The following is a 23547-nucleotide window of genomic DNA, read 5'->3' as shown; positions in this document are numbered from 1 at the left end:
TGAAAAACAGGAACAACGTTACCATGAGCTGGACCAGTGTCATACCTGCTGTCATGATCTCAGAACGAGTCTTTGGTGTTTTTTCTCAGATGAAAAGCTGACAACTGAAGTGGAGTCATGGACCACAGGAGAGCAGCTGGCCTCATGGCTTCTTCATTTCCGGTACTCCTCTACTTTTCAACATGCAGTGTGTTTATCTCGATTTATTGGATAAGGTTTTCACATATCCACAGTCCCTGGTTTGTCCGGCTACATGTGGTAGTTTTCATTCCTCTCCTGTACATTTTTCTGCCATAGAGGTGTGTCGGAGGCAGTGCAGGGCTGGACGGTGTCCCTGTTGACCGATGAAGGCTGGTCAGATCTGGCTGGCTCGGATTTTGTCATGGATCTTCTGGCTGGAGCCGAAGCTGAAGTGATGCCACCACCAGGGACTCCTTCTTCTACACAGTCGGACTACCTGTTCAGCAGCCAGGGAGACAGGTAGGGAAGTGAAAAAGGGACTAATTTTTGGGGCCAATTCAGGATTGTGTTAAAAAAAACTTTGACAGTGATGATATTTGTGTCCTTCTCTTTACCTCCAGGATGCCAACTACAGATCTTGATGACTTCATCCCACCCGCACCTCCCATACAAGCTCCTGGGCTGCCTCCTTTGGAGGGACGCCCCTGGGCAAGAGATTATCCACAGGAAGGTAGGTGTTCCACTGTGAAGTGTTAAGACATGTCTTCAGTTTATTCTTTAAATAAAATGGTTATCAGATCATCTAACAGCATCTGAAACCCCCTACCACCAAACATTTTTGACGCTGGAATTTCGAGAGTGCTGCATCTTATTTGGTTCTTTGGCCTTCAGAGGTGTTGAACACTACTACTAGTCTGGCCCTGCAAATCTGACTCACCCGTAGCAGCAGGACTGGACTCTGTATCACCCTCGAAACGTGACGCCCCTTGAACGAGGCTGGTGATGATAATATGCGTCTGGTAGTTAGTCCTCTTCTGGCTTTGGCCCAGCCTGCTCTTCTCTTGATGTGGCCAGATTAGGCTTTGTTTTATGGGTGAAAGGGTGATGGCCAACCCAAAACCAGAAACCATGCTCTTCACCCTTGCACAGTGATCTCTGTGTGGCCCATCTCAGCAGCTGGTCTATCAGTTACTCTGGATTCACTTTCACTCTGTGTGTTCCAAGTGACTGTGCTCACACTGGCTGACCTTCAAGGACTTGTAACTGAGACTGCTTTGAACTCAGGCACAAATGTAATCAAGTGACTTTACATTGTCCCAACTTAAGGCTTGATTACCAACTGCATAAAGCACATGTGACATGTTACAAATAGGTACATCATCTTAGCAACAGCTAGCAGCTGCCTAGCTACATCCATGATAGTGGTGTCAGCAAAATGGTCACAAGCATTAATGTATCATATGTAGCTCTACAGGTTGTACAACTATGAAATTAGTATAATTGTAACCTGCATTAAAGGATTTTTTGGCCACTTGGGGGCAGTGCAACCAGCTGTAAACACAACATTTACAAATTGTCTCCTTATCAAGTTGATCAATTCGTACATCCAGCAGACACAGAGTAACATTTAGCATTCGGCTGAAGTCCAATTTTCACTCTCTGGTTGCTAAGCACCGAACTACATCTGCCAGCTTGTTGCTAGCTTTGTCTGTGTGCTGTTGGGTGCGGGATTACTGAATTGAAACAAAATGGTACTTGGGACTGATTCTTATGCCCTGGCATTAAAAGCTAGTTTTGTATCTATTATGTAAGTTTATAGTGTGTCCCCACAGTGCATATTCCTAAATAAATCTACAGAATTTCTTTAGTAGAAGGTAACACAATGGACACAGTGCACACAAACGTAGTGGTGGGGTTAGGGAGGGATCCACCATGCCCAGCCACATGCTTGTGTTGTTCTGATCTCTCTTCTCCACCTGTTTGCAGGCCGTGGTCGACAGGTGGATGCCTACGTTGATGACTTGTTCGACCCTGTGCTGGACCAAGGACCTCCAGTCAGTAATGCTATCATATTTATTTGATCATTTCACATGGAACTGTAATTCATGTAAGCGTTATGTTTTCCTCTTCCTGAAAAAGTTTTATAGCATAGGGTGTATTTAGCACGATCACTGGTCTCTGATGGGTTTTGTACCTCAGGCTGTATCTTATTACTGAGTGTGTGAAGTCACTGGGTTGTGTTTCCTGCTGTTGTTCCAGTAACTGTACTCCACCTGTTTGTGGGTGCTCTGTCACTCACAATGTGCATTACTCATTTGCGTGTGTGTGCTTGTGTGTGTGTGTGTGTGTGTGTGTGTGTGTGTGTGTGTGTGTGTGTGTGTATAGGACATGGAAAGAGTAGCCATGCTAAACCGCAGGATGAGAGGAGGAGGAGGGATTGGACCCATGCACCCTGGCATGTATGGAACTGGTAGGAAAACTGGATTTCCTGATCCATCTCCAGAACACAGCCCACACCACCATGTGGTTCATAATCACTTAGTATATTGTGTGGTTGTATATAAATTGTTCTTTCACGACCAGAATTCAACCTAAAAACATCTATACTGGAAAAAAAACATCACTTGCGTCATATTTCAAAAATAGAATTCTTTTTATAGGTTTTTTTTCTTCAGAGGTGTGACTGTTTTGTCAGTAAGGGCTCAGAATTTGAGTCAAGTTTATGGATTTGCACTTGTGTCTCATTAAATAATTATCACACAAAGAGCAATTAGAGACAAAAAACCCTATTCTGTGATTCTATATTTGCACGTATTGTTCATGCAGTAATAATCTTTCTTTGGTTATTTTGTGTGATGACGCTGGTGGCACTACTTAATGCATACAGTATAGTATATAAATTATAACTTAAACTGCAATAAAGCTAAAGTGTAAATGTTACATATAAAATCTTCAAATGTCATTTTGTCAGAGAGCATTTTAAAGTCTCATCGCAGAATGAAATGCTGATCATTTCTTTTTTTTAAGGTATGCCGATGACAATGCCAACCTATCCTATGGGTAAGTGAGAAGGTTCCTTTGTATTGCCAAGAATCAAACTTTTGTGTCCTGTTGAGACATTTCGTCAAGCAAGGAAAGTAAGTAAGTGGCAAAAAAGTGACTCTTTATGTTATTGTGTTCCCCCTGCTCTCGAATGCTGGTTAACCCATCAGTGCCCAGCTATGGTGCAACTCCCATGATGCCAACTGTGCCCGCCATGCCAGCCATGCCAGCCATGCCAGCCATGCCAGGTAATCCCCCTACGTGAACCTTTGATCCAGTTGATTTAGTAAATGCAGAGACAACTCAATATTCGACATAGAGCTTATTTGACATACTGTACATTAAAGAAGACCTTAATGCACTGGAAATACAGATTAAAGTACTGTTATACTTTGGATTACTGGCTCAAAGAAAATATGGACTTAGAAGTAAATGCAGAGGTCCTTTGTTATTGATTTAAACAAAGCAGTTTATATCATTCATTCCTACACAGCCATGATGATGCCTCAGATTCCCATGCCTGCCCCCTCTGTCGCTGACCCCATGCACATGGCAGCAACACAGCAGGCCCTCATCAACCAGCAGGCTGTTCTCATGGTGAGGACATGCACACTTAGCATACTACAAATATAGCATGATGGTCAATTGCTCCTCCACCCATGTCTACTTTCCCATCCCCCTTGTTAGCAAAATGACCAAATGCTTGACCAAAAGGCATCTCCCTTGTTAGCCTGCCATCCCCCCTCTCCATCCTCTAGTGCAGGTGCAGAGGGTTGTTTAGGTGAATATGTTAGTCTAGTCTGCCTGACTTTGTGTATCTTTGTGTAAGTTAGAATCTATGAGCCCGACCATGGCTCTGAAATATCAGCAGCCTAACTGTGCTGTGTACTGATAAATCGACGGTGCTGTCTGTGGTGCTAACGTAGCAGGCAGATTTAGAATTGTTCCTTTTCCTCAGTCCCACCCTTCTGTCAGTTTTATCTTGGCTCTATAATATTCTCTAAACTACATGCTATAGATACACAATTCTATAATATATTGCAGCCTGAATACTCTATAATGGAGTGGCGTGAGTCTATAGAGCAACATGTAGACATGGAAGAGGGAGAAGATCATAGAGACACTGTAGTATTCTTATAATATTGGTCATGGGTTAGGGTTAGGGCAAAATCTGCGTTGGTAGGTGTTTGGGCAGGGGGTGCTTCCTTGCTAGACATGAACAAATCACTTGACTGCTAACTCCCCTACCTACTGTCCTTTTCTATCCTTTCCTTCTCTTTAGGCCCAGCAGATGACCATGCAGGCCATGAATCTGTCCCAGCAGCAGACACAGGAGCAGCAGAGGAAGCAGGAGTCACAGAGCCTGAGGGGGAGGGAGAGAAAGCACGGGGAGGAGAGGCAGAGGAGACACCGGTCCGAGCGCCGGTCCAGGGAACGCTCACGCTCACCGTCCCCTCGATCTGTCTCACCCCCCCGTGCCAGATCCAAAGCACCCGCACGTAAACACACTTCCAGCCACAGGAAGCCTGAGCCAGAGGTATTTCTGTGTATAGTATATATTTTCATAGTGTATTCTATTGCTCCTTTCTACACATCCTTATCATTTTCACTGCATTCTTTCATACATTTCTATAAACTGCCCCTATTTATATTCAAGTCTATACCCTCTGTTTAGTAGTCAAGTTCTATGCTGATGATGTTCTATATTTTCTCAACCAAAAAAAATGTGTCAAAAAAATCCCATGAAAAGACCGAAATGTGTTAGACCACCTCTCTATACTTTAGATTTGCCAACCCCATCTGTGCCCCAAGTACATTGGTCCCTTTCCAAGGACGCAAGTCTTTAAAAACTGTTCTCAAATGTATTGTTTCATTTTTTTAAGGCTCAGTCGTTTCCTAAACTTTCAAGCAAACATTACTCAGACTGGAGGAAATGGTGCATTTTTGGGGACTATTTTCAGCTGTGGATTAATCAGCAGTTTGTGCTTTAGCGAGTATTTCCAGCAGCAGGACGGAGTGTGTGGGATTGAATCAAAATAAACCACAGTGTGTGTTCAAGGTATTGAAGGAACGTGTCACCCAAGAGCGAACTCTTCAGTCAGACATTCAGAGGGACGGAGTGTTTATGAGGTGCTAAGCTTCTCATGGACCTGACCTGACAGCTCTGATGGAGCCCAGCATTCATCCATAAGGGCTGCTTTGCTACATACAATTCCACTGTATAAACTGGAATCTGTATAAACTGCATATACTGTGTAGCATCTGACCTGTGTAGATGTGCAGCAGAACACAGGACGGTAACAACCATCAGATCCCGACCAAAGCAACGGCTGCTGCGCCACTTGCATAAATGCGCACATTCTTTCAATTCAACAACAGACTTATTGTGTTAATTGGACTCAAAAAAGAGAATGTGCCACACAGCCCGCTGTGGACAACAAATACAACAACAGACTGGTGATTCTGTGAAAGAGATTTTAGTGACACCTGAACAACATTACTGTAAGATTTAGACATTAATTTAAATCATTTCACACCTGCCTGAGTGTGAACTGAAGCTTTTGTTCCCTCTGCAGTTTTCATTCAAAGCTGGAGAAACGCACTGGAGGCAAAAAAAATAGTGTCACTGATCTTATAATACATCCTCGCCTGTACTATGTATCCTGTTATAGGCAGCATTATATTCACCCCCTTCTTCTGAAGCTCCATGTTAAGATCCGCTCTATGACATTAAAACACAAGCTCTTAGGACCAGAAATATGCAGGACCAGGCTGAAAACATCCAGGGCCAGAGCAGCAGCAGCCTGCAGGACGTTCAGGGCAAAACTAAAGCTTTGGCACCACACTCACAGCTGCTGTGTTTGCTGTTGCTGTTGACGTGAACTCAAACGCGATGCAGGAAGTTTTCTATGAATGATACGCCTCCAGTGCACTTCAGTTTAACTCTTAATTTTAAGAGGAACAAATCCACTTTCTTTCAGCTTCATATATTAGACCCCCCGTTCCGTGCAATGATTAGCCATATGATGTCACCCCGTGCTTGTAATAGTTTTAGGACAACAATGGAGCTTATGGCACAGAGCAATAAGATATATGGATAGACATACAACACTTACTGCTAGGTTAGTAGGATAGTAGTTGACAGTATAGGAAATAATACTCTACAATATCCTTTCATTCCCTACATGTGAAGCACTGGGTCTGTTTCCTCTGCATTTGTGCTGACATGTTCTGTGTCCATGTCCATTCCCTCCACAGCCATACAGCGAAGGGGACCTAACAGATCCAAATGAACTGCACTCCTTTAAAGATAAGAGGGAACACTTCCAGAAGATTGGTGAGTGGAGCTGACAGGCAGTAATAGTATCATCAGTCATCAATTTAGCCTCCTCTTCTGACCAAACCATCATCTCAAACTCTCGCACCGATTCATCCCTTCCTTGCAAATTTGACTTTAAAGACAATTGATGAACATGAACATAGTGGAGGTAATTTATGTATTATGTAGTAATTTAGGGGACTTTCCACTTTGTACCCTATATCCAACTGTATATAAGATGTAAATGCAGGAGAGGTTGCCTGCAACAAGTGAACTTTATGCTTTAGAATCAATGTTCCTCATTCCTCACCATCTCTCTCCTCTGCTGTCCTCCAGGTAAATCCAAAACCCCAAAACAACGGCCAGTCACCCCCAGCCCACCCAGACAGCAGAAACCTTCCCCACCACCACCACCTCGTTCATCAACCCCTCCCATAGCACCTAAGCCTGAGGGTAAGAACATGAAAGAAGTTCAAGGGGCTCGATAATATGTTGTGGTATATAGAACTATTGGGATATAGTGTCTCTCTCTCAGCTCCCGCAGAGATATGTGCCCCACCCGAGATATGTGCCCCACCCGATCCTGCCCCAGAACCAGATCCCCCAAAAGCACCGCCTGTCCCAACTCCCCTCACAAAGCCTAAGCCTGAACCCACCTCCAAAATCAGGGAAATCATCAAACAGTTTAACAGCCGACCCCAACCGGAGCCCAAACCCTTTGAGCCTGTCAGGTCAGTCAACTCTGCTCCCTGTGAGGGCTCCACACGTCCCACAAGTTCAACAGAGGTTCAGATCTAATATCTGACTTCCACAAAAAGTTTAAATGAGAGTCAACATCATTTTGTGGTTAGAGAAACTGTTTATATCCTCTTTACAGACATGGACAAGGACGGCCTTTTTTAAAGAGGAGTGACCCCAAAGAGGAAGCTCTGGCCAAACTCAAAAACAAAGCACCAGCGCCACAAGAGAAGGTCAGGACTGTCTAACTGTAACTACAAATAAAAAACCCAATCTCTCTAGAAGAGAAAAGTGCTATTGTCAGGTTTGTTATTCTGTCTCATATTGAGTATCTCTGTTGGGAATATACTGTTGGCTACATCCTCACATTTTCTGAGTCTTCCTGCTTGCAGAAGCAGCCACCTCCTCCGCCACCACTCAAGCCTAAGAAGGAGTCAGCTCCTTCAAGGAGCCCCTCTCCGCCGCCCATGATTGGCCGCACCATCTCCAGCAACATGAAGCAGGCACAGCGCTCCCTGGCGGATCTGTTCGGCTCCCAGAACCTTCCGCCAGCTCCCCCGGACTCCCCGCCACCTCCTCCGCACCCAGCACCCATCCTTCAGGACATCCCCGACCCGCCGCCCATGGCTGCCCCGTCTCTCAGTGGGTGACGCTCACAACATGTCTTCCAATGCTTATATGGATTGACAAATGCTGCTAACTAGCATTCAACCCAGTGTTATCCAATGTGAGGAAGTTCATATCAGTCAGTGACCTCCCTCTGCTGTTCATTAACTGTAGACATGATGCCAGATGAGAAGGACATTCGCTCCCAGCTCCACCGGTTCTCTGCTGGTGTTTATTTCTCTTACTCCAACATGCCAGGGAAACTGTTCATGCGAAAAGAAGTAAGACAAACAAACACACACACACACACACTTCAGGTGACAAGTGACCTCAGCACTACGCAACTACTAGCACTGTTTGCATTGAAAAAATCTCTGCTAAACCTACCATGCACTACCTGCCCAGCATGAAACAACAGGCAGGTAAAGTTAGAAACTAGCTGGTCAACATAGTGCATTATCTTTAGCAGCTAGAGCCAGACAGTTTTCTCAGGAATTGGTTGAGAACAAAAGAGAGATAAAAGCAAAGGGAACACTTTATTCACATTCATCAGGTGGCCAGAACAACATCAAATAAATGCTAATTTAGCTCTATGTGTCTGCTGGAGGTGTAAATAAGCAGCTGTTTGCCAACATATTTGTCATAATAACCATCTAAAAGGTGATAATGAGCCATCATTGTTTTTGTTGTTGTTGTTTTGGTCTGTTGCATCCAAGTGGACAAAAAAAAAATCAATGAATGCAGCTTTAAGTGCCCCACTGGTGCGATATTAGCACAAAATCCAGAAATGATCAAGATCATGTAGCCAGTAGTCATCTTATATTTAGAATTGGAAGTAAAGTGATTCAAAAATTGAATTAAACAACAATGAGTGAATGAATATTTACTATTTCATCCACTCCTAACACAGTAGTACTAACAGTAAGAAAAAACAGCTGTACGGACTAACACAAATGCATTAGACTCAACTATCATGCCTGTCACTACACACTGGATTTGAATTGGAAATCTTCCTCCCTCACGAAATCCTCATGTACCATTTATCTGTGTGCAGGTGTTTTACCCCAGAGAGGTGTTCAACCGTCCCTACATCCTCAATCTGTTATGTGAGCAGGTTAGTATATTCACAGCTGCCACCATGTTTAACCTGACTTACTGCAGTTTACTGAGCGATCCTATTAGCTTTATCTACGGTACCCGCCCATTCACATTTTCTCCATTGGACTTCAGAGGCAATAGACACCAGACATTTTGAGACATTGTGTGATGTGCTTTAGATTATGAGGGACACCTACTCTGACAGCTGTGTGAGGATCAGCCGCGAGGAGAGGAGGAAGATGAAGGACCTGCTGGGTGAGAGCTCTGATGGATCATCATGAAGCTCGATGCTGCTGATTGAAATATTTTTGTTTGGCTTAAGTCATTCGCTAGTGGTTGGAAGGAATACTCACTGAATAATTTCTAATTTCTTTCTTTATTACCTTTTTCTCTGTTATCCCGTTTTAACTATTTGCCCTGTATAGCAAATTTCAATGTGGGGACGACTATAAGCACCATCCAGAATGACACCATGAAGAAGAGGATCGTCATTGCTGCTCGAGACAACTGGGAAAACTACTTTACCCGCCTGTTCCCTGTGAAGGTGAGCATGGCAAAAGGTTCAATCAAAGCAAGCAGTTTTTCATTTACAGCAGATTTTGAAGTGTCGAGAGTTGGGTGTGTTTGAGATAATCAGGACGTTTGTTCCATGTGTGCAGCATCACACTGCAGTTAAAAGCAGCTTCACCCTGTTTGGTTCCGACTCGAGGTTCTACTAGTCAATTTCTCGTTAAAGATCTGAGAGCACTATTGGCTTTATATTCAGGATGTCGGAAATGTGCTTTGGGTTTTTCTCTTTATAGCTCTGGAATCAAGCTGAACAACTGTCATTCTTCCCTCCAAATTATTTTTGTCTTGTCTTATTTAAAGGTCCAGTATGAAAGATTTAGACTTTACTGGCAGAAACTGAGTATAATATTCTGGAGTATCTTCTCATTACTGTAAAATTCCAGTGTGGTGCAGCAGAGTTATTCAGCGACAAGGTCAAAATTATTTTATTTTAATATGTGTAATATTTAAAAAGCTGTACAGACTGGGATTTCTAGGATTTCTGGGTTTCTTTTAATGTCATTAGTTGTTGTCAGACCACCAACGCTTCACAACATTAACATGCATCTCCTCTATGTGTGGCTGCGTTACAGTCGGACAGTGGGGACACTCACGTTCTGGGTGTGTCTCATCGTGGCGTTCGTCTCCTGAAGGTGGTCAGAGCATCAGGCATCAACCCCGAACACCTCCATCTGCTCAGGAGCTACAGGTAAACATGCGGCGTACATACACAAATACAGCAGAGACTACATTATCACGTAGCTGATATTTCCAACCCAGTTGCAGATTCTGTCACTGCCGACAGTGTAGCATTCACTTGGTCTGAGTGTTGCTGAGACTTTTATCTGTATATATATTTTTTTATTTAGTAAGTAACCACAATGAAATACAGAAGTTAAGTAAATCTTGAGAGAGAGAGCGAGAACCAGTGTGATGTGCTGAGTTATTCAGGGCTCAGTAGGCGTTCCTCCAGAGCTCATGCAGTCATGTCAAAGTAGGAAAATAATAAAATGAATGTTCTGTGTGGAACTCTACTGTATGTAGCTGCTTCAGTTTCAGTGTGCTGCCATTGTTCCTGCTGGCTTACAGGGACACTTGAATAGAACAGAATCATCATTAATGTCATTATTAACACTCAAAAGTCAAAACGTCAGTGTCATTCTGTTTCACGTTTGCACCCGAATTCAGATCTGCCATTTTCTCAGTGCACCTGCATTCTCCTCAGTTTCTCTCTCTAGACATGCTAATTGGGGGTGCTCTTCTAAAATCTCAAATCCTTGACAGATGATGCAGAGGCATAGAAAAATTGCAATCATGAAGAAACCAGCATTGGCTGTTTAAACATCGGCTGGACAAAGTGCAACATTGTAATCATCTGGAGTCATGTTTTTGTCCACCTGATCAGTGTCACTCCAATAGTCACTCTCCTTTAAGCTCCGGTTTTGGTCTCCACCACCCCCTGAAAGAAAATATTGCTTTTTCGCTGCTAAATGCTCCATTATGTTCACCAGCTAGTTGCTGACTGTGTCTGTCTGCTGTTTGGTGCTGAGCAGGTAGTGTACAGGTCTTTTCACTGCTGGAAAAGGATGTATACAGGTGATTTTGATGTTGACACTGTTGAGAGTGAACCGAAACAATATAGTCTGTAGAGCTACAGAACTGAAGCTTTAAATGCACCCCACATTCTGTAAGGCCTCATCCTAAGAGGGCCTAGTAAAGCCTTATTTTCTGTTGTCTTTTTAGAATAAATTGTGATGCTAGTCACACTGTCACAGGCATTGTCATCCTATAAACTCTGCATTTTACCGCTATCTGCTGTGGTCAGTTTCAGCTCATGTTTCCTGCACAGAATGCTAACTCAGGTCCGTGTGAATGTAGTTTTGCAGAGTTGCTGTCAGTTGACCTCCAGGGTGCAGAGAGAGTGGAACTGGGGCTGAAGAGTGAGAACTTGGTGCTGCAGTCGCCCAGGGCTCCTCAGATCACTGCCATGATCCGATTCTTCATCCAGGAGCTCATCAGGGTACTTCTTCGATCTTTAAACATCAGTGTTCTCCTCTCCATCTTTTGGTCACGTGACCCCATACTTGTGCTCTGCTCACTAGGACTCAGGCCATGTGGTTGCTCTGAAGAGTTTCGTGACAGATGACAAAAGTCTGCTCAGCCTCAACAAGGGTGACATCATCAAACTGCTGCCAATGGAAGTAGCCCAGACAGGTGAGGACATTGTTCGGATGACACATGTTTGCGATAGTTTGCAGGATTAGATATGTTTTATTGAATGCATATCAAAATCTCCTTCCCATCAAATAACATTGTTCTGTGTGCTTTCACCAGGTTGGCTTTTCGGCACCATGGGAGGGCGCTCTGGCCTTTTCCCAGAGGAACACACCCAGCCATCTGCGGCCCCGGACTACCACTGTCTCAACCTCGATCGAAGAGATGAGAGGAGGAAAAGCCTGAGGGCGGCTAAACCTGCCAGCTCCCCCGAGGGCCCCTCTCCAGGTCCCAACATCAGACGCACGGGCAGCAATAATTCAGAGGTCTCGAGACCGGGGTCGGTCCAGAGCTCGGTCCACGAGCTTGAGCACTCTGCCATAGCTGAGTTTGCCATGAAGTACTTCAGGTATGATAGAAGAATCATGATGATGGACCATTGTTGTTGATGGTGCTCAGATAGTTTGGGTTCATATAACATATCATGACCAATTTTGTGTTACCATTATTTGTTGTTTGTTCTTGAAGAGTGGGGACTTCAGGTCTGCCAGAAAATGGAAGGAATTTTTCAGAGGCAGTTCAGCACACAAAGGTGAGACAGTAAAATCCCTCTGACATCACATCACCTGGTTTACAGTTGCTCTTACTGCAGTTTTCCTACGAAGGCACATCTGTACCGATGTACAATAGGCCTATATCTGTGCTGCCCTGTTGGTCTGTCTGTCTGTAGTCCTAGAATCACTGGTTGACTGCTTTCAGAATAGAAAAAACGCATAATACAAACCACTATATAATCTACACAAGATTATGGAGTTATCCTGTATACTCAGAACCAGTGGATGCCACTTACCCAGTGTTATATGAAAAGGTCAGAGGTCATGCCTGATTGACGGTGCTCTCTAAGTCGCAGAGGTGTTTAACATCGTTAGTGAGATAAAAGTGAACAGCCATGAGAACAGATGACTGAACTGTCTTGTTTAGATGTATAATTTGTTCTCATGTCCATTTTAAGAGGTCTTGATGTCAATGAGACTTCCTGAACAAATGAAACTTCACTAACTGACTGCATTGTGTTTTCTCATCCAGGTCCCCATCCAGGAGTCCCTCATTCTCTACACTGATCCCGAATTCAATGATTTATCTGTCAAGTGCTTCATGAGTGAGTGCATCTACAGAAACCATACTAATACACACTGAGGCCACTGCTGCTCTGTTCCTCTGTCATCCTCCTATTTATCCATCCCTCCAGACCTGATGCAGTTCATGGGCGACATGCCAATGAAGAAGAATGCCACCGAATCAAACTGCCTGAACCACATCTTACTGGTCAGTGCTCTTCCATGCCGTGCATCAGTTGGACCTCATTTATATAGCGCTTTGTGCATCTGTGTCTGTGCATGTGTCAGCTTGATGGACTTCAATAGACCTTGATGGGATTGAGAGAAGAGTTTCTCTGTTCTGCTCAGTTAGGGAAGGAAAAGGAGCCGCTGAGAGATGAAATCTACTGCCAGGTCATCAAGCAAACCACCAACAACCCTACCAAGTGAGTGTGTGTCATTTATCGTAAGTTTTTGGTGGCATTTTTAATACTTGTTGTCACTGAGGGAAAACAGGAAATAAATACATTTAAAAAGTACATCACCCAAATATTAGTGTACGGCACAGACACAGTTAGACACCAGCTGATGAACTTAGTGAGCATTTAGCTGATAAAGAGATTTTCATGAGTGGTGGGGACCAAAACAGAGAATAAAAAAGATTGAATATTGGACTTAAAATGGTCAAGTGCTCAGAATCACGTCCCAAAACGAATGCTAGTGTTATATTATTTCTGCTGAATATGCAAACAGGAAATAGAACCTCAGTGTTCAACACAGGAGCATGCTGTATAGCTTAACAGGTTCCCGCACTTGTCCCGATCCCTCACGAGAATTATCTCCTGGTTGTTTGTGCGTTGTCTGCTCAGATCAACCTGTACCAACGGCTGGCAGCTGCTCACCCTGGTGACCGGGTTCTTTCCCTGCTCTGGCACTCTGCAGCCCTACGTCACACATCACCTACAAGACATCGCTCAGGACTACGACCACCCGTACCACGGTAGAAGAAACACATGACAATACATGCACACTGATATCAGTTTAAATAATCCACCCACTGCCACAAAAAGCTCATATTTCCGAATTGTTGTACTGTAAAAACATGCCAGCTCTCTATTCAGATGTAGATAATTGCTCTTTGGGTGCACACGCTCTTTATAACGTAACATATGTGTTCTCAGAGCTGGCGAGTATGTGTGAGGATAACCTTCGGCGATCTCTCAGTTTTGGCGGTCGCCGTAACATCCCGTCACGTGTAGAGATGGAGGCCATTCTGGCAAGTTAACCCACACACTCAAACACGTAGCAGCATGTCTTTCAGCTGTATTTCAGTGATTACGTTCCTTTGTTATCTGCATTTGCAGCTTAACTGATTTTGAGTGTCTCGGCTTTCTGCAGGCTGGCAAAACTTCTCAAGTTCTTCCTTTCCAGCTGCCAGGAGGAGTGGATTTCCCCGTTAATGTTCACAGCTTCAGTGTAATTCAACTCATTCATACCTTATCATCTAGAAACACACCAGCAGTCTTTCTTGTTACCATGAATATCTCTGTGGTTGTATTTCTTATCGTCCTCTAGGTGGCAGCAGATGTGGTAGCCGAGTTCTGTAAAGAAATGGATGTCTCCAAGCTCACAGAAATCAAAGAGTTTGCTGTCCTCGCCATCGAAAAGAAAGGTAAGTCTCATGGACACTCTTTCTGTTTGATGCTGGTTGAACAGAAAAACACAGTTAAGTGACAGATTATCCTTCCACCTCTGCTCCTCTGTCAGATGAGATTTTTCATGCCCTCCGTGCTGAGGAGTATCTCTTCGACTTCCTGATGGATGACAACTCCATCTTCTTTTCCCTGAGAAGAGTGATGTGGAGAAACCCTCTGTCCTTTAACAGTGACCTCTATGTGGAGTTCCACTACCAGCAGGTGACAGCATCAGTTCACGGCAGTCAGGAGCAGAGCAGTGCATCTGTACCGTAGCATTTCTAACTCTGACTGTTATCTACATGACCTGTGTGCTTGCATGTGTGTGTGTTTGTGGTTGTGTGTAGGTCCTGGGTAACTATCTGAGAGGGAGGCTGAGGCTGACTCCTGCCGTAGGTGGTTCCTCATCAGTCCAGCAGATCGCAGAGCTGTCAGCCCTGCAGCACCTGGCTAAGGGGCTGATGCACCAGCCCTCCATGTGAGTCGCAGTAAAAAAGAAGAGAGAAGAAAACGGATCCAACACAAGCTTTTCACTGAGATACAGAACACACAACTGCTTTAATGGCTGCTTTGAATTGTCAAACAAACGTCTTTGATTCGTCCCCCTCTTTAAAAGATGTGTTAACGACATCACTAAGTTAGCTGTCTTCCGCCATATTGCTTCTGATTTTTAAAGGGTCACTAGAGTCAATTCTCTAGTCGCAGGAGGTACCACTCAGTTTTCAAAACAGTTTGTCACAGCATGACTTTGTCAACTGGTGTGGAGCTAGAGTCAGAACTTTGTTAGCCTAGCTTAGCATAAGAGGCTAGAAGCATTGGGGAAACAGTTAGCCTGGCTCTGTCTAAAGTGAAACTCACTGATTAACATGTTAGATCTCATTTGTTTAATCTTTGCACAAACAGAAATGTAAAAACATTAATTTCAGGAGGGGGTTGCATGCTGGAACTATTTCTTGATGAACAACAGTTTCTTCATCCGCCCAGTATTTGTGTGCAGCATCGGGCACCTGGTAGGCTATAGCGGGGTGCCAGGTGCAGTCAGTGAGCACTGTGACCTCTGTTCAGGCACAATGGCACCAAACCTGGCAACCTCCCTGTGACGACAAGACTCAGACGACTAAGATGCCCCCAGTTGCTGCGCCTGACTGCTCACCGAGAACCGCTTCCAGCATTCCCTCTAAAATCACAAACTGTGGTTTTTACATTTCTGCCTGCACATGAGTTAAACAAACGAGATATATGTTACTTAATCAGCTTTAGAAGTTTTGGTAGGTTTTTCACTATGTGTGTATTTTTCACAGAACAAGGCTCGCTGCTTCCAGTCCTTATGCTAAGCTAAGCTAACCACATCCTGACTCCAACTCTGCACAGATTGATGTTCTTATCTCACTCTCGGCTAGAAATGGAATAAACTTATTTAACCAAAATATTAAAGCTGCACAGCTCACTCACAGCACCCCCTTTAACACTGGCCCACTGGGGCAAAGGGGGACCATGAATGATTTCTTATAAGTTGATTCACATCAAACACAAAGCATTGCATGGATCACCTCTTACTTGGCAGCCTTGATCAGCCAGTACTTTGCAGTGTGCGCTCTTATCACAGTACACTGATAACCTCCTTTGTGCTACCAGAACCAGCTCTGTTCTGGAGACCTATGCACTGTTCTAGCCTCGATGTTGTCATCATTTTTTAACAGCTACGCTGACTAATAGGCCAAACCTTTAGCAACATCTAAATATATGTGTGCATGTACTGACACCTGGTGATTGTATTCCTCTGCAAGGTCGGAGATAAAGGAGTACCTGCCCTCTCAGGATGGCCTCAGCAGTAGAGTTGAGGAGATTCACTCCTTCTGTCAGGGCCAGATAGCTGCCATGCAATCCCTCAGCCCTCAAGATGCCAAAATAAAATTCATTGGTGAGTAGTGCCTCCTCTCCTCCCCACCACTCCCCTCCCCTCTCCTCCCCAGCTGATGCTAACTGCTGTATACTGTCTGACTCCTGTGTCTTTCAGAGTTCATGACCACCCTGCCACTGTTTGGCTCCAGCATTTTCTTTGCCCAGAAGGTCAGCCAGCGCGGTTGTCCTTCCCCATGCATGATCAGCATCAGCCAGGAGGGGGTGCTGTTCCTTCACCCCAAAACACAGGTAACTTCAGTAGATGGGCAAATTGTATCCCAATTAATAAATATGTTATTTCATTAACGTTAAAGAAAAAACACAACAATATCTCATTACAATGACGATAAGAGGATTCCTGCCCTTTTTATCTGTCCCCGAATCATCCACTCCCACTTCAAATCAGCGTCTGGTTTGATCCAGATCACTTTAAACCCAAATGTCTCCGCTAATACTGATAACATTCCAGCAGCTGGTCAGCATCCCTGCTGGATAACAGGAGTGCAGTACACCGATAACCAACATGCAGTTGTCAGTGAAAAGCGAGGATCAGCCTTCTGGTGATTTATGTTTCTTCTGCAGGAGCGAGTGTTTCTGATCCCTCTGGCAGATGTGCAGTCCATGCGCACCATCCGTCCCAAGAGACAAGGCAAAATGCCGGCTGTGGAGATCAATTATGGCAATCCAGGCCATCCCAAAACCATCACCTTTCATCTCAAACAGGTAACCACAGTTGTGGCTACATGTGACAGGACAATTCAAGATTTTTACGACCTGGGTCTTAATTTTCTACTTTTGGCAACAGTCAGTGGACCCAAAAAAGTAGTGCTATTGTGGAGGAGACATGAGAGAAACTCTCATCATGGTACAATCCAAATATTGATCCTGTTCATAACATACACCAGCAACAGGAAGGCGTGAGCCATCATGTGAAATATATGTCCATCATCATTTTCTCAGAAATGACTGACAGATTGTCTCACGTCAGAGTCTGTGTGCCATTCAATAGTTCATTAAATCTAATGCCATCAATTTATTTTAGTTTTTTGGATGTGTGTATGGAACTTGGCAACAGAAGCCGACATCGAAGACCAGCAGGACTGGCTTGTTATACGCTGTGCCTGCTTAAGTACTGAAGTGCCTAATTAAGTTCATGTTCAGTGTTCATTGTTTTATCAGCTGTGTTACTGGTAAATTAAATGTGTCCTTATTTTGTGTAGTAAGTGCTTTATGGTCATTTTATCACCTTTCTCAAATGTTTGAGGCAAAAGTAAGGGTAACAACTTCAGTGCTTTTCTATCTGTCTTTCAATGTGGTCAAAAAAAGGGAAAAAAAAAGGAACATTGTATACAGTAGTGGGGTCTGCTGCCCCAAAACAATGTGGAAGTAGGACAATGGCAACAAACAAAGCATCAGGGTTGGGTGATTAGTAGTTATACTAGTTATATGGTGAAATCTTAAATGCACTTCAGATGTATACTATTTGTTGTAATTTAATTGATGTTTGTGCATCTGATTTCATCTGTTAATGTCTCTTTCAGGCCAAGGGGCTTTGCCACATCGTCGCCCTGATGATGGAAGACGTGGTCCAGCCGTCAGCCAACAGCACCATTTCAAATCGCTCGTAGACACACACACACACACACACACACATAACACAAACACACATTGCTGAAGTTTTTGTTAATTGACTGGCTTCTGTAACAGACTTTTGTTTATATCTTTTTTGTTAATTACTCTTTTTTTCTGTGTAACTGGACAGAGTGTTAATAATGAAATGGGCTGAATAAAATGATGAATGTGCACACACAGTACTGATATTCTCTCCAATCTTATGTTATCGGAGAGAAACAGATGACGACACATGAACTAGTCTGATCATTGAACATAAGTGAACACGGGCTTAGGGTTGAGAGTAAGTCACCAGTTATTGTATGAAGAAATCATAAATAAAGAAATCACTGCAGAGTTTGATAATCATTCCTGTACGTTCATTTTGTAATGATGTCATGTAACATAAGTGAAAAATTTATAAGCATTAAAGAAATATGTTGATTAATTCAATCTCGTGAGTTTATTTTTTCACAATTTTTACAAGGAGGCTTCCACGAGTACACATTATTTCCAGAAAGATGGCTCTCTGTGGTGGTTCAGAGCACAGCTGACTCCATAAATGGGCAGCAGCAGCCAGTCAGCATTCCTCCACAGACTTTTTATACAGTTTAATCTGTTAATTAGAGACTTGCTGTGGCGTGGGAAGAAACCCAGAATAAACATACACATGCCCCCCATTCAGGCCAGTGTGGCACTGTCACTGAGAAGAATACATACCAATCTGTTTCAGAGTGTCTGATGCTTAGAAATCTCATAATAACTTCCCAAAAATCATCATCCTGTTCGCCTGTTTGTATGAGTGGACAGAGCAGAGTGTGGACGACAGTGGACAGTGTTGGGAAGTCCTCGTGTGGATCACACAGATATTACTTACTCAGAGAACATGGATGCTCGATTTCACACAGGAGGGTGTGAGCAAACATACATTCTGGAGGTGGAAACCACTTTGCTGAACTGAATCAATTTGTTCACTTCATTCATTCATAGTCACTGACTACGTAGCTCTTTCACTTTTTGAACAGCAGTTGCATCACCGTTTGAATGCGCTGAAAAAAATGTGCTTTCCTTTGAAGGTTTTTCGGGCACGTCCAACTGCTAGGAGACCCCAGGGTAGACCCAGATCACACTGGACTTTATGGTTATATATCTAATATGGCTTTGCAAAGCCTTTGAAATCCACAGGAGGGGCTGGAAAACATTGCTGGAGAGAGATGTCTGGACAGCCTTGCATCACCTGCTGCACTATGTCCTGACCCCAGTTAATTAATTCATGATATACAGTTTATTAATTCATATACAAGTATGAAGGATGGGTTTAGAATAGGGTCTATGTTCAGACTTGTTTGTAAATATGAAAAATTTCCTCTCAGTATTTTTGGCAGATTACTGTTCTCCTGTGAGGAAAAATAGGTCCAACTCACCACCTACTCTGTGATAAGGAAAAGATGATGGCCTACGAGGAACAGCCATCACTGGAAAACTTGAAAGCAGGCCCAGCCAGGGCTGACAGGTATTGATTTATCCACAGAGTGAAATTACACTGTGAAGGCAACCAAGCAGCCTGACCTCAGTTTCTACTGACGCAGAACTGACTGCAGGGATGCAGCCTCAAGATTAGATGAGAGTGTTTGCCTGTGTGTGTTTGTGTGTATACAGTCAAGACTACCACAGTCCAAACCAAGTGCAAGACTACAAGACTAAGATGTAATTAATCATTATCAAAATGATCATATGTTTCTACAAGATTACTGTTAATAGTTAATGAGACATTTACGATGGTTCATTGCTTCTTAAAGCCTATCTGCATCAATATTAGTATGTCATTAATAAAGCGTCACAGGTTTCTCATCTCTTTCTAAACCAATAGAAGAAGTTAGTCATGTGCAATGTTAAATGTTCGGAAGTCATTAATTTGGGATTCTTGCAACAATCATTCAGATTTGCATTTGTAAATGGTTCATCAGGGATTTTGCAGTATTTACTGTGGAGCCCTGCAGCCACTTCAGGTTATGCTGGATGAGGATATAGACCAGTTAGAGATTCTTCACAAACTGGAAACCCCAAAGCTGATTATCAGCGGTATATCACAAATATTTTTGACACTTCATTCTTTGTAACAATTTTAGAAAAATGTATAAATGCTGTATTATCTATTAATAAAGTCATTATTTGCATCCAATCAAGCCTTTATAAAGTGTTCTATAAAAGAAAAGGTAATCAAAAAATGTATTTTTTATGCAACTACTAACTAAAATCTATAATTTTCAGGCATTCTTGTTAGACAATTCTGAAACTCTTTGGATTCCTAAGAAATGGAGTAAAAAATCTTTGGAAAGCTTAAATTGTCCATTTTCTGCCAAAATGTACATTTTGTCATATTTACTTTAGGAGAATAAGTCAAGCTTTCAGGAACTTCACTTACTGGCCTTCTTCCTGAGAGTTAGATGAGAAAATCAATGCTCTCCCCTCTTCTGGTTTCAGGTTGTCCAGCAGATGCTGAGCCTTGCTGCCATTCAGATACATGAGCGTCTCTGAGGTCTTTCACTGATGTTAGGTGATCAGGTCTGGCTCTCAGTCAGTGTGGCAGTGCATCACAAAGGTGTTGGATGGGGTTGAGGTCACGGCTCAGTGCAGGCCAGTCAAGCTCTTCAACACCAAACTGGGAAACCCATTTCTTTATGGGATGGCTGTGTGCTGGGGAACCTCATCATGCTGACTACAAATTTTGAGGCTCACTTGTGTCAAAATATTATTGTATGCTGTAACGCTGTGGCCATATTTCCCTTCACTGGAAAGAGTCCAAACCATGAAAAACAAACCCAGAACAATAGAAGTAGTAGTAGTCTCTCTGCAGTCAGGCCACACTACCTGTCAGCAGTCCCAATCAGACACACCGACTGTGAAGTTTTAGTTTACTTTAATTTGCTTTACTTGGGTTTTACTTGCATACATATTAACTTGCTGTCAGGTTCATCAAGCTGGTTAAAATTAAATTCTGCCAGTCTAGCATACATTAATTTATGCTCTTTGCATTTCCTGACTGCAGATTTGGGGAGAATGATCACAAATAAAAAGTAAGTAAGTAAAAGTAGCAATATAATATTCAGAAGTACTCAATTACAAATATCTGAATCTCAAATAAAAAAGTCCTGGAATCAATATTTTACTGTTTTATTATGCAGAAAAATGACTTCTGTGAGTGTTCTGTTTGTATTAAATGTAATCCATTTATTATGCTGTTTACAGGGTAGGGTCAGATACCTTTGAAATGAAGTCAGTTACAGAATACAATTTACATAACAGAAAAAAGTCATCTAATCTGTTCACTTTCAGACTCATTTTGGATTCCAAACATTTTCAATGCCAATAAAATGCATTTTAAATATTCAGCATTCACAGTTGGTCAATGCAACGCTTGTATGTCAGATGTGCTTTTCATGAGTTTCGAGCAATGGTTCATCATTTTAAAACTGCTATTTTTTTTAACGACATAATAAAAAATGTGATCAGTAATACATGATAATGTGTTATCATGTATTCTGATTACACATTATCTCTAACTCTCCAACACTGGCTGTTAGATTTAGTTGTTTATGTGTTGGGTAGTTTAACGCTACAGTGTATCATATTCAAAACGCTCGTTTCGGACCGTTTTGCTTACAAACGCAGTTCATCACTGCAGTTAAAATGATAATAATAATAATTTCCATAAACTGAGATGAAGCGAAATAAGAGAAGTGTTTGTCACTTTGAGGTGGTGCATTCTAATCAAATGGGACAAACAGGAGAAGGTAGAACAGGAAATACGTTTCACTATCATTCAGTGGTCAGAGAGTTTATCACAAACTGAACACCATGCTGTCATCACGTGTTTTCTGGATTTTCTTTTAAGTTTAACAATCTAACACTCTGTGTGCTGTAAAACGTTAACTTCGTGAAATGTTGCAATATGAAAAAGCTGATGAATAACAACAGGCAACAGAAAACGTGGCGGCAGTTTCATAGTAACTCACCGCTTCTATAACAAAATGTAATAGTGTGGTTATGTCCATTATATTATTACTATCATATCATTGTTAAGTTATAGTCGTTATCGCTATTATAGCTCAATACTGCACCGACTTTGAGTGTCGTGAATTGGCAGTTCTCCTCAGTACAGAATGGAGGTTTCCTATTTCAAAATAGAACATTAAACAATCTTAGAAAATATAGCTTCGCCCACTCTGATTTCAGCCAATCAGAGGACATAGTACTCTGGCGCCGTCCAATCGCAACGCACAATTCCATCGTCTAGGCAGGGCGCTACCCAACATGGCTGCTGCGGGACAGTAAATGCTTAGAAGTGGATTTGTACTCGAGAGAAAACATCATTTTAAAAGGATATCAACAACGACCTGAAAATTATGAAAGGTGAGTTTGCAGAGAAGTACTGAAAATCGACGGTTTGTGTTGTTAAAGTGAATGTTGCAACAGTGTAAGTGTAGTAAGGTCGAAGCGGCTGTCAGCATCTGCCTTTGACATCAAGGGAAGGGGACGTGTTAGCCGCGATGCAAGCCAAAGTATGGATAGGACGATAAAACATCAACTATTTCACACTAATGTTGTAAGCGCTCTTACATTCCCCTCGTAACTAACATGCCTCACGATATGTTGTCAGTTTAGAGAAGCATACACGCTTGGGAACGTTAACCTTAAATCAGGTAACAACAAGACCTGTCATTTTCGACCTTTTTAGGTAACGTTAACATTATGCTTGTCTTGTAATTTCACCAGTCGTTGATCAAGATATTAACGTACCGTTGATGTGAATTAATGGGCAGTAGTGTGCGCAGCTGTAATTTATTTATTATTATTCTTGGAGTGCAGTGTCTTTTGTGGTGCTGTCATGCAATATTGTACGGTAAAAGGTTCAAAAACATTTTTACACTAATTAGCTGCTGTACATATTTTTGTTGACAGTGAAAGCCACATGTCAGATGTGTGGTTCCTGTAGCGTTAGGATAGCTATTTAACGTATGAACACTATGAACTTTACTTGGATGTATACATGTTGTACCACCTGTCTGACGTCGGCTAATTATTTACAATAAAATACGTATTTGTTGGCAGTTTCTGCACGTTATCTCAGCACTGTCAGTCGTATTTTGTATGTCCACGCGGCCTGTATCATTAGGAGAAAAACAAATCCATTGAAAATCCTTGAGCTCGCCTGACAGGGATTAGCTGGCTAAATGTATGTGGCTAGTAGTAGACCTGTTTGGGAACATACCTCACCCGGAAACTACTGGCAGGACTTGTGTGTCACACACACACACAGGCCAAAAAACTGGAAGCTATTACCGGATGTACAGTGAGCATGTCGCGATAGTTGACCTTTTAAACCATGATAGGCCCGTTTCACTGAAGTCACGTGACAGGAAGAAGAGTAAAGGTATAATTAAGAAAATGAATGATTGCTAAATGCCATTTAGCTGCTTCAGTTTGAGGGTGCTGACATTGTTCATACTGGCTGACTGTCATGACTTACTTGGACACTTGAATAACACAGACCCATGGTTAATGTTAGTAGTGACATCTAAAGAGGGCTTGACACTATTTTAAATGGGTATTTCTGATAATCACACCCCCAACTGCCCTTCTTTAATTGATATATATGGCTACTTCTCTTCAGGATTAGCTTCAGCCCTGCTTGACTGTGCTCGCATTAGCCACA

At 42.7% G+C, this 23547-nt stretch overlaps 2 protein-coding genes across 5 annotated transcripts in view; both read left to right on the top strand.

The window, feature by feature from the left end:
- The window catches only part of myo15b (myosin XVB), a 40336-nt gene extending 22136 nt beyond the window's left edge, over window positions 1–18200 (top strand). The window contains exons 31-64 of the mRNA XM_041963407.1: window positions 90–162; window positions 298–480; window positions 582–691; window positions 1948–2019; window positions 3174–3251; window positions 3497–3600; window positions 4286–4540; window positions 6262–6340; window positions 6659–6775; window positions 6858–7053; window positions 7200–7293; window positions 7453–7702; window positions 7841–7947; window positions 8721–8780; window positions 8944–9019; window positions 9190–9308; window positions 9907–10022; window positions 11192–11333; window positions 11416–11527; window positions 11648–11936; window positions 12056–12119; window positions 12614–12686; window positions 12777–12853; window positions 12994–13070; window positions 13494–13624; window positions 13806–13900; window positions 14023–14100; window positions 14200–14296; window positions 14392–14540; window positions 14666–14796; window positions 16106–16239; window positions 16336–16469; window positions 16803–16943; window positions 17762–18200. Of these exons, the coding sequence (XP_041819341.1) occupies window positions 90–162; window positions 298–480; window positions 582–691; window positions 1948–2019; window positions 3174–3251; window positions 3497–3600; window positions 4286–4540; window positions 6262–6340; window positions 6659–6775; window positions 6858–7053; window positions 7200–7293; window positions 7453–7702; window positions 7841–7947; window positions 8721–8780; window positions 8944–9019; window positions 9190–9308; window positions 9907–10022; window positions 11192–11333; window positions 11416–11527; window positions 11648–11936; window positions 12056–12119; window positions 12614–12686; window positions 12777–12853; window positions 12994–13070; window positions 13494–13624; window positions 13806–13900; window positions 14023–14100; window positions 14200–14296; window positions 14392–14540; window positions 14666–14796; window positions 16106–16239; window positions 16336–16469; window positions 16803–16943; window positions 17762–17848 (4100 nt within the window). The 3' untranslated portion in view covers window positions 17849–18200. The remainder of the gene's footprint in view (window positions 1–89; window positions 163–297; window positions 481–581; window positions 692–1947; window positions 2020–3173; window positions 3252–3496; window positions 3601–4285; window positions 4541–6261; window positions 6341–6658; window positions 6776–6857; window positions 7054–7199; window positions 7294–7452; window positions 7703–7840; window positions 7948–8720; window positions 8781–8943; window positions 9020–9189; window positions 9309–9906; window positions 10023–11191; window positions 11334–11415; window positions 11528–11647; window positions 11937–12055; window positions 12120–12613; window positions 12687–12776; window positions 12854–12993; window positions 13071–13493; window positions 13625–13805; window positions 13901–14022; window positions 14101–14199; window positions 14297–14391; window positions 14541–14665; window positions 14797–16105; window positions 16240–16335; window positions 16470–16802; window positions 16944–17761) is intronic.
- Window positions 18201–22138: 3938 nt separating this feature from the next.
- The window catches only part of tmem94 (transmembrane protein 94), a 36176-nt gene continuing 34767 nt past the window's right edge, over window positions 22139–23547 (top strand). For all 4 annotated transcript variants that reach the window (XM_041962527.1, XM_041962526.1, XM_041962525.1 and 1 more), the window contains exon 1: window positions 22139–22244. The gene's annotated coding sequence lies outside the window, so the exon portion shown is untranslated. The remainder of the gene's footprint in view (window positions 22245–23547) is intronic.

Source organism: Chelmon rostratus, chromosome 21 (genome assembly GCF_017976325.1).
Source record: "Chelmon rostratus isolate fCheRos1 chromosome 21, fCheRos1.pri, whole genome shotgun sequence".
NCBI lineage: Eukaryota > Metazoa > Chordata > Actinopteri > Chaetodontiformes > Chaetodontidae > Chelmon > Chelmon rostratus.
This window is presented reverse-complemented; position numbering and strand designations above follow the sequence as displayed.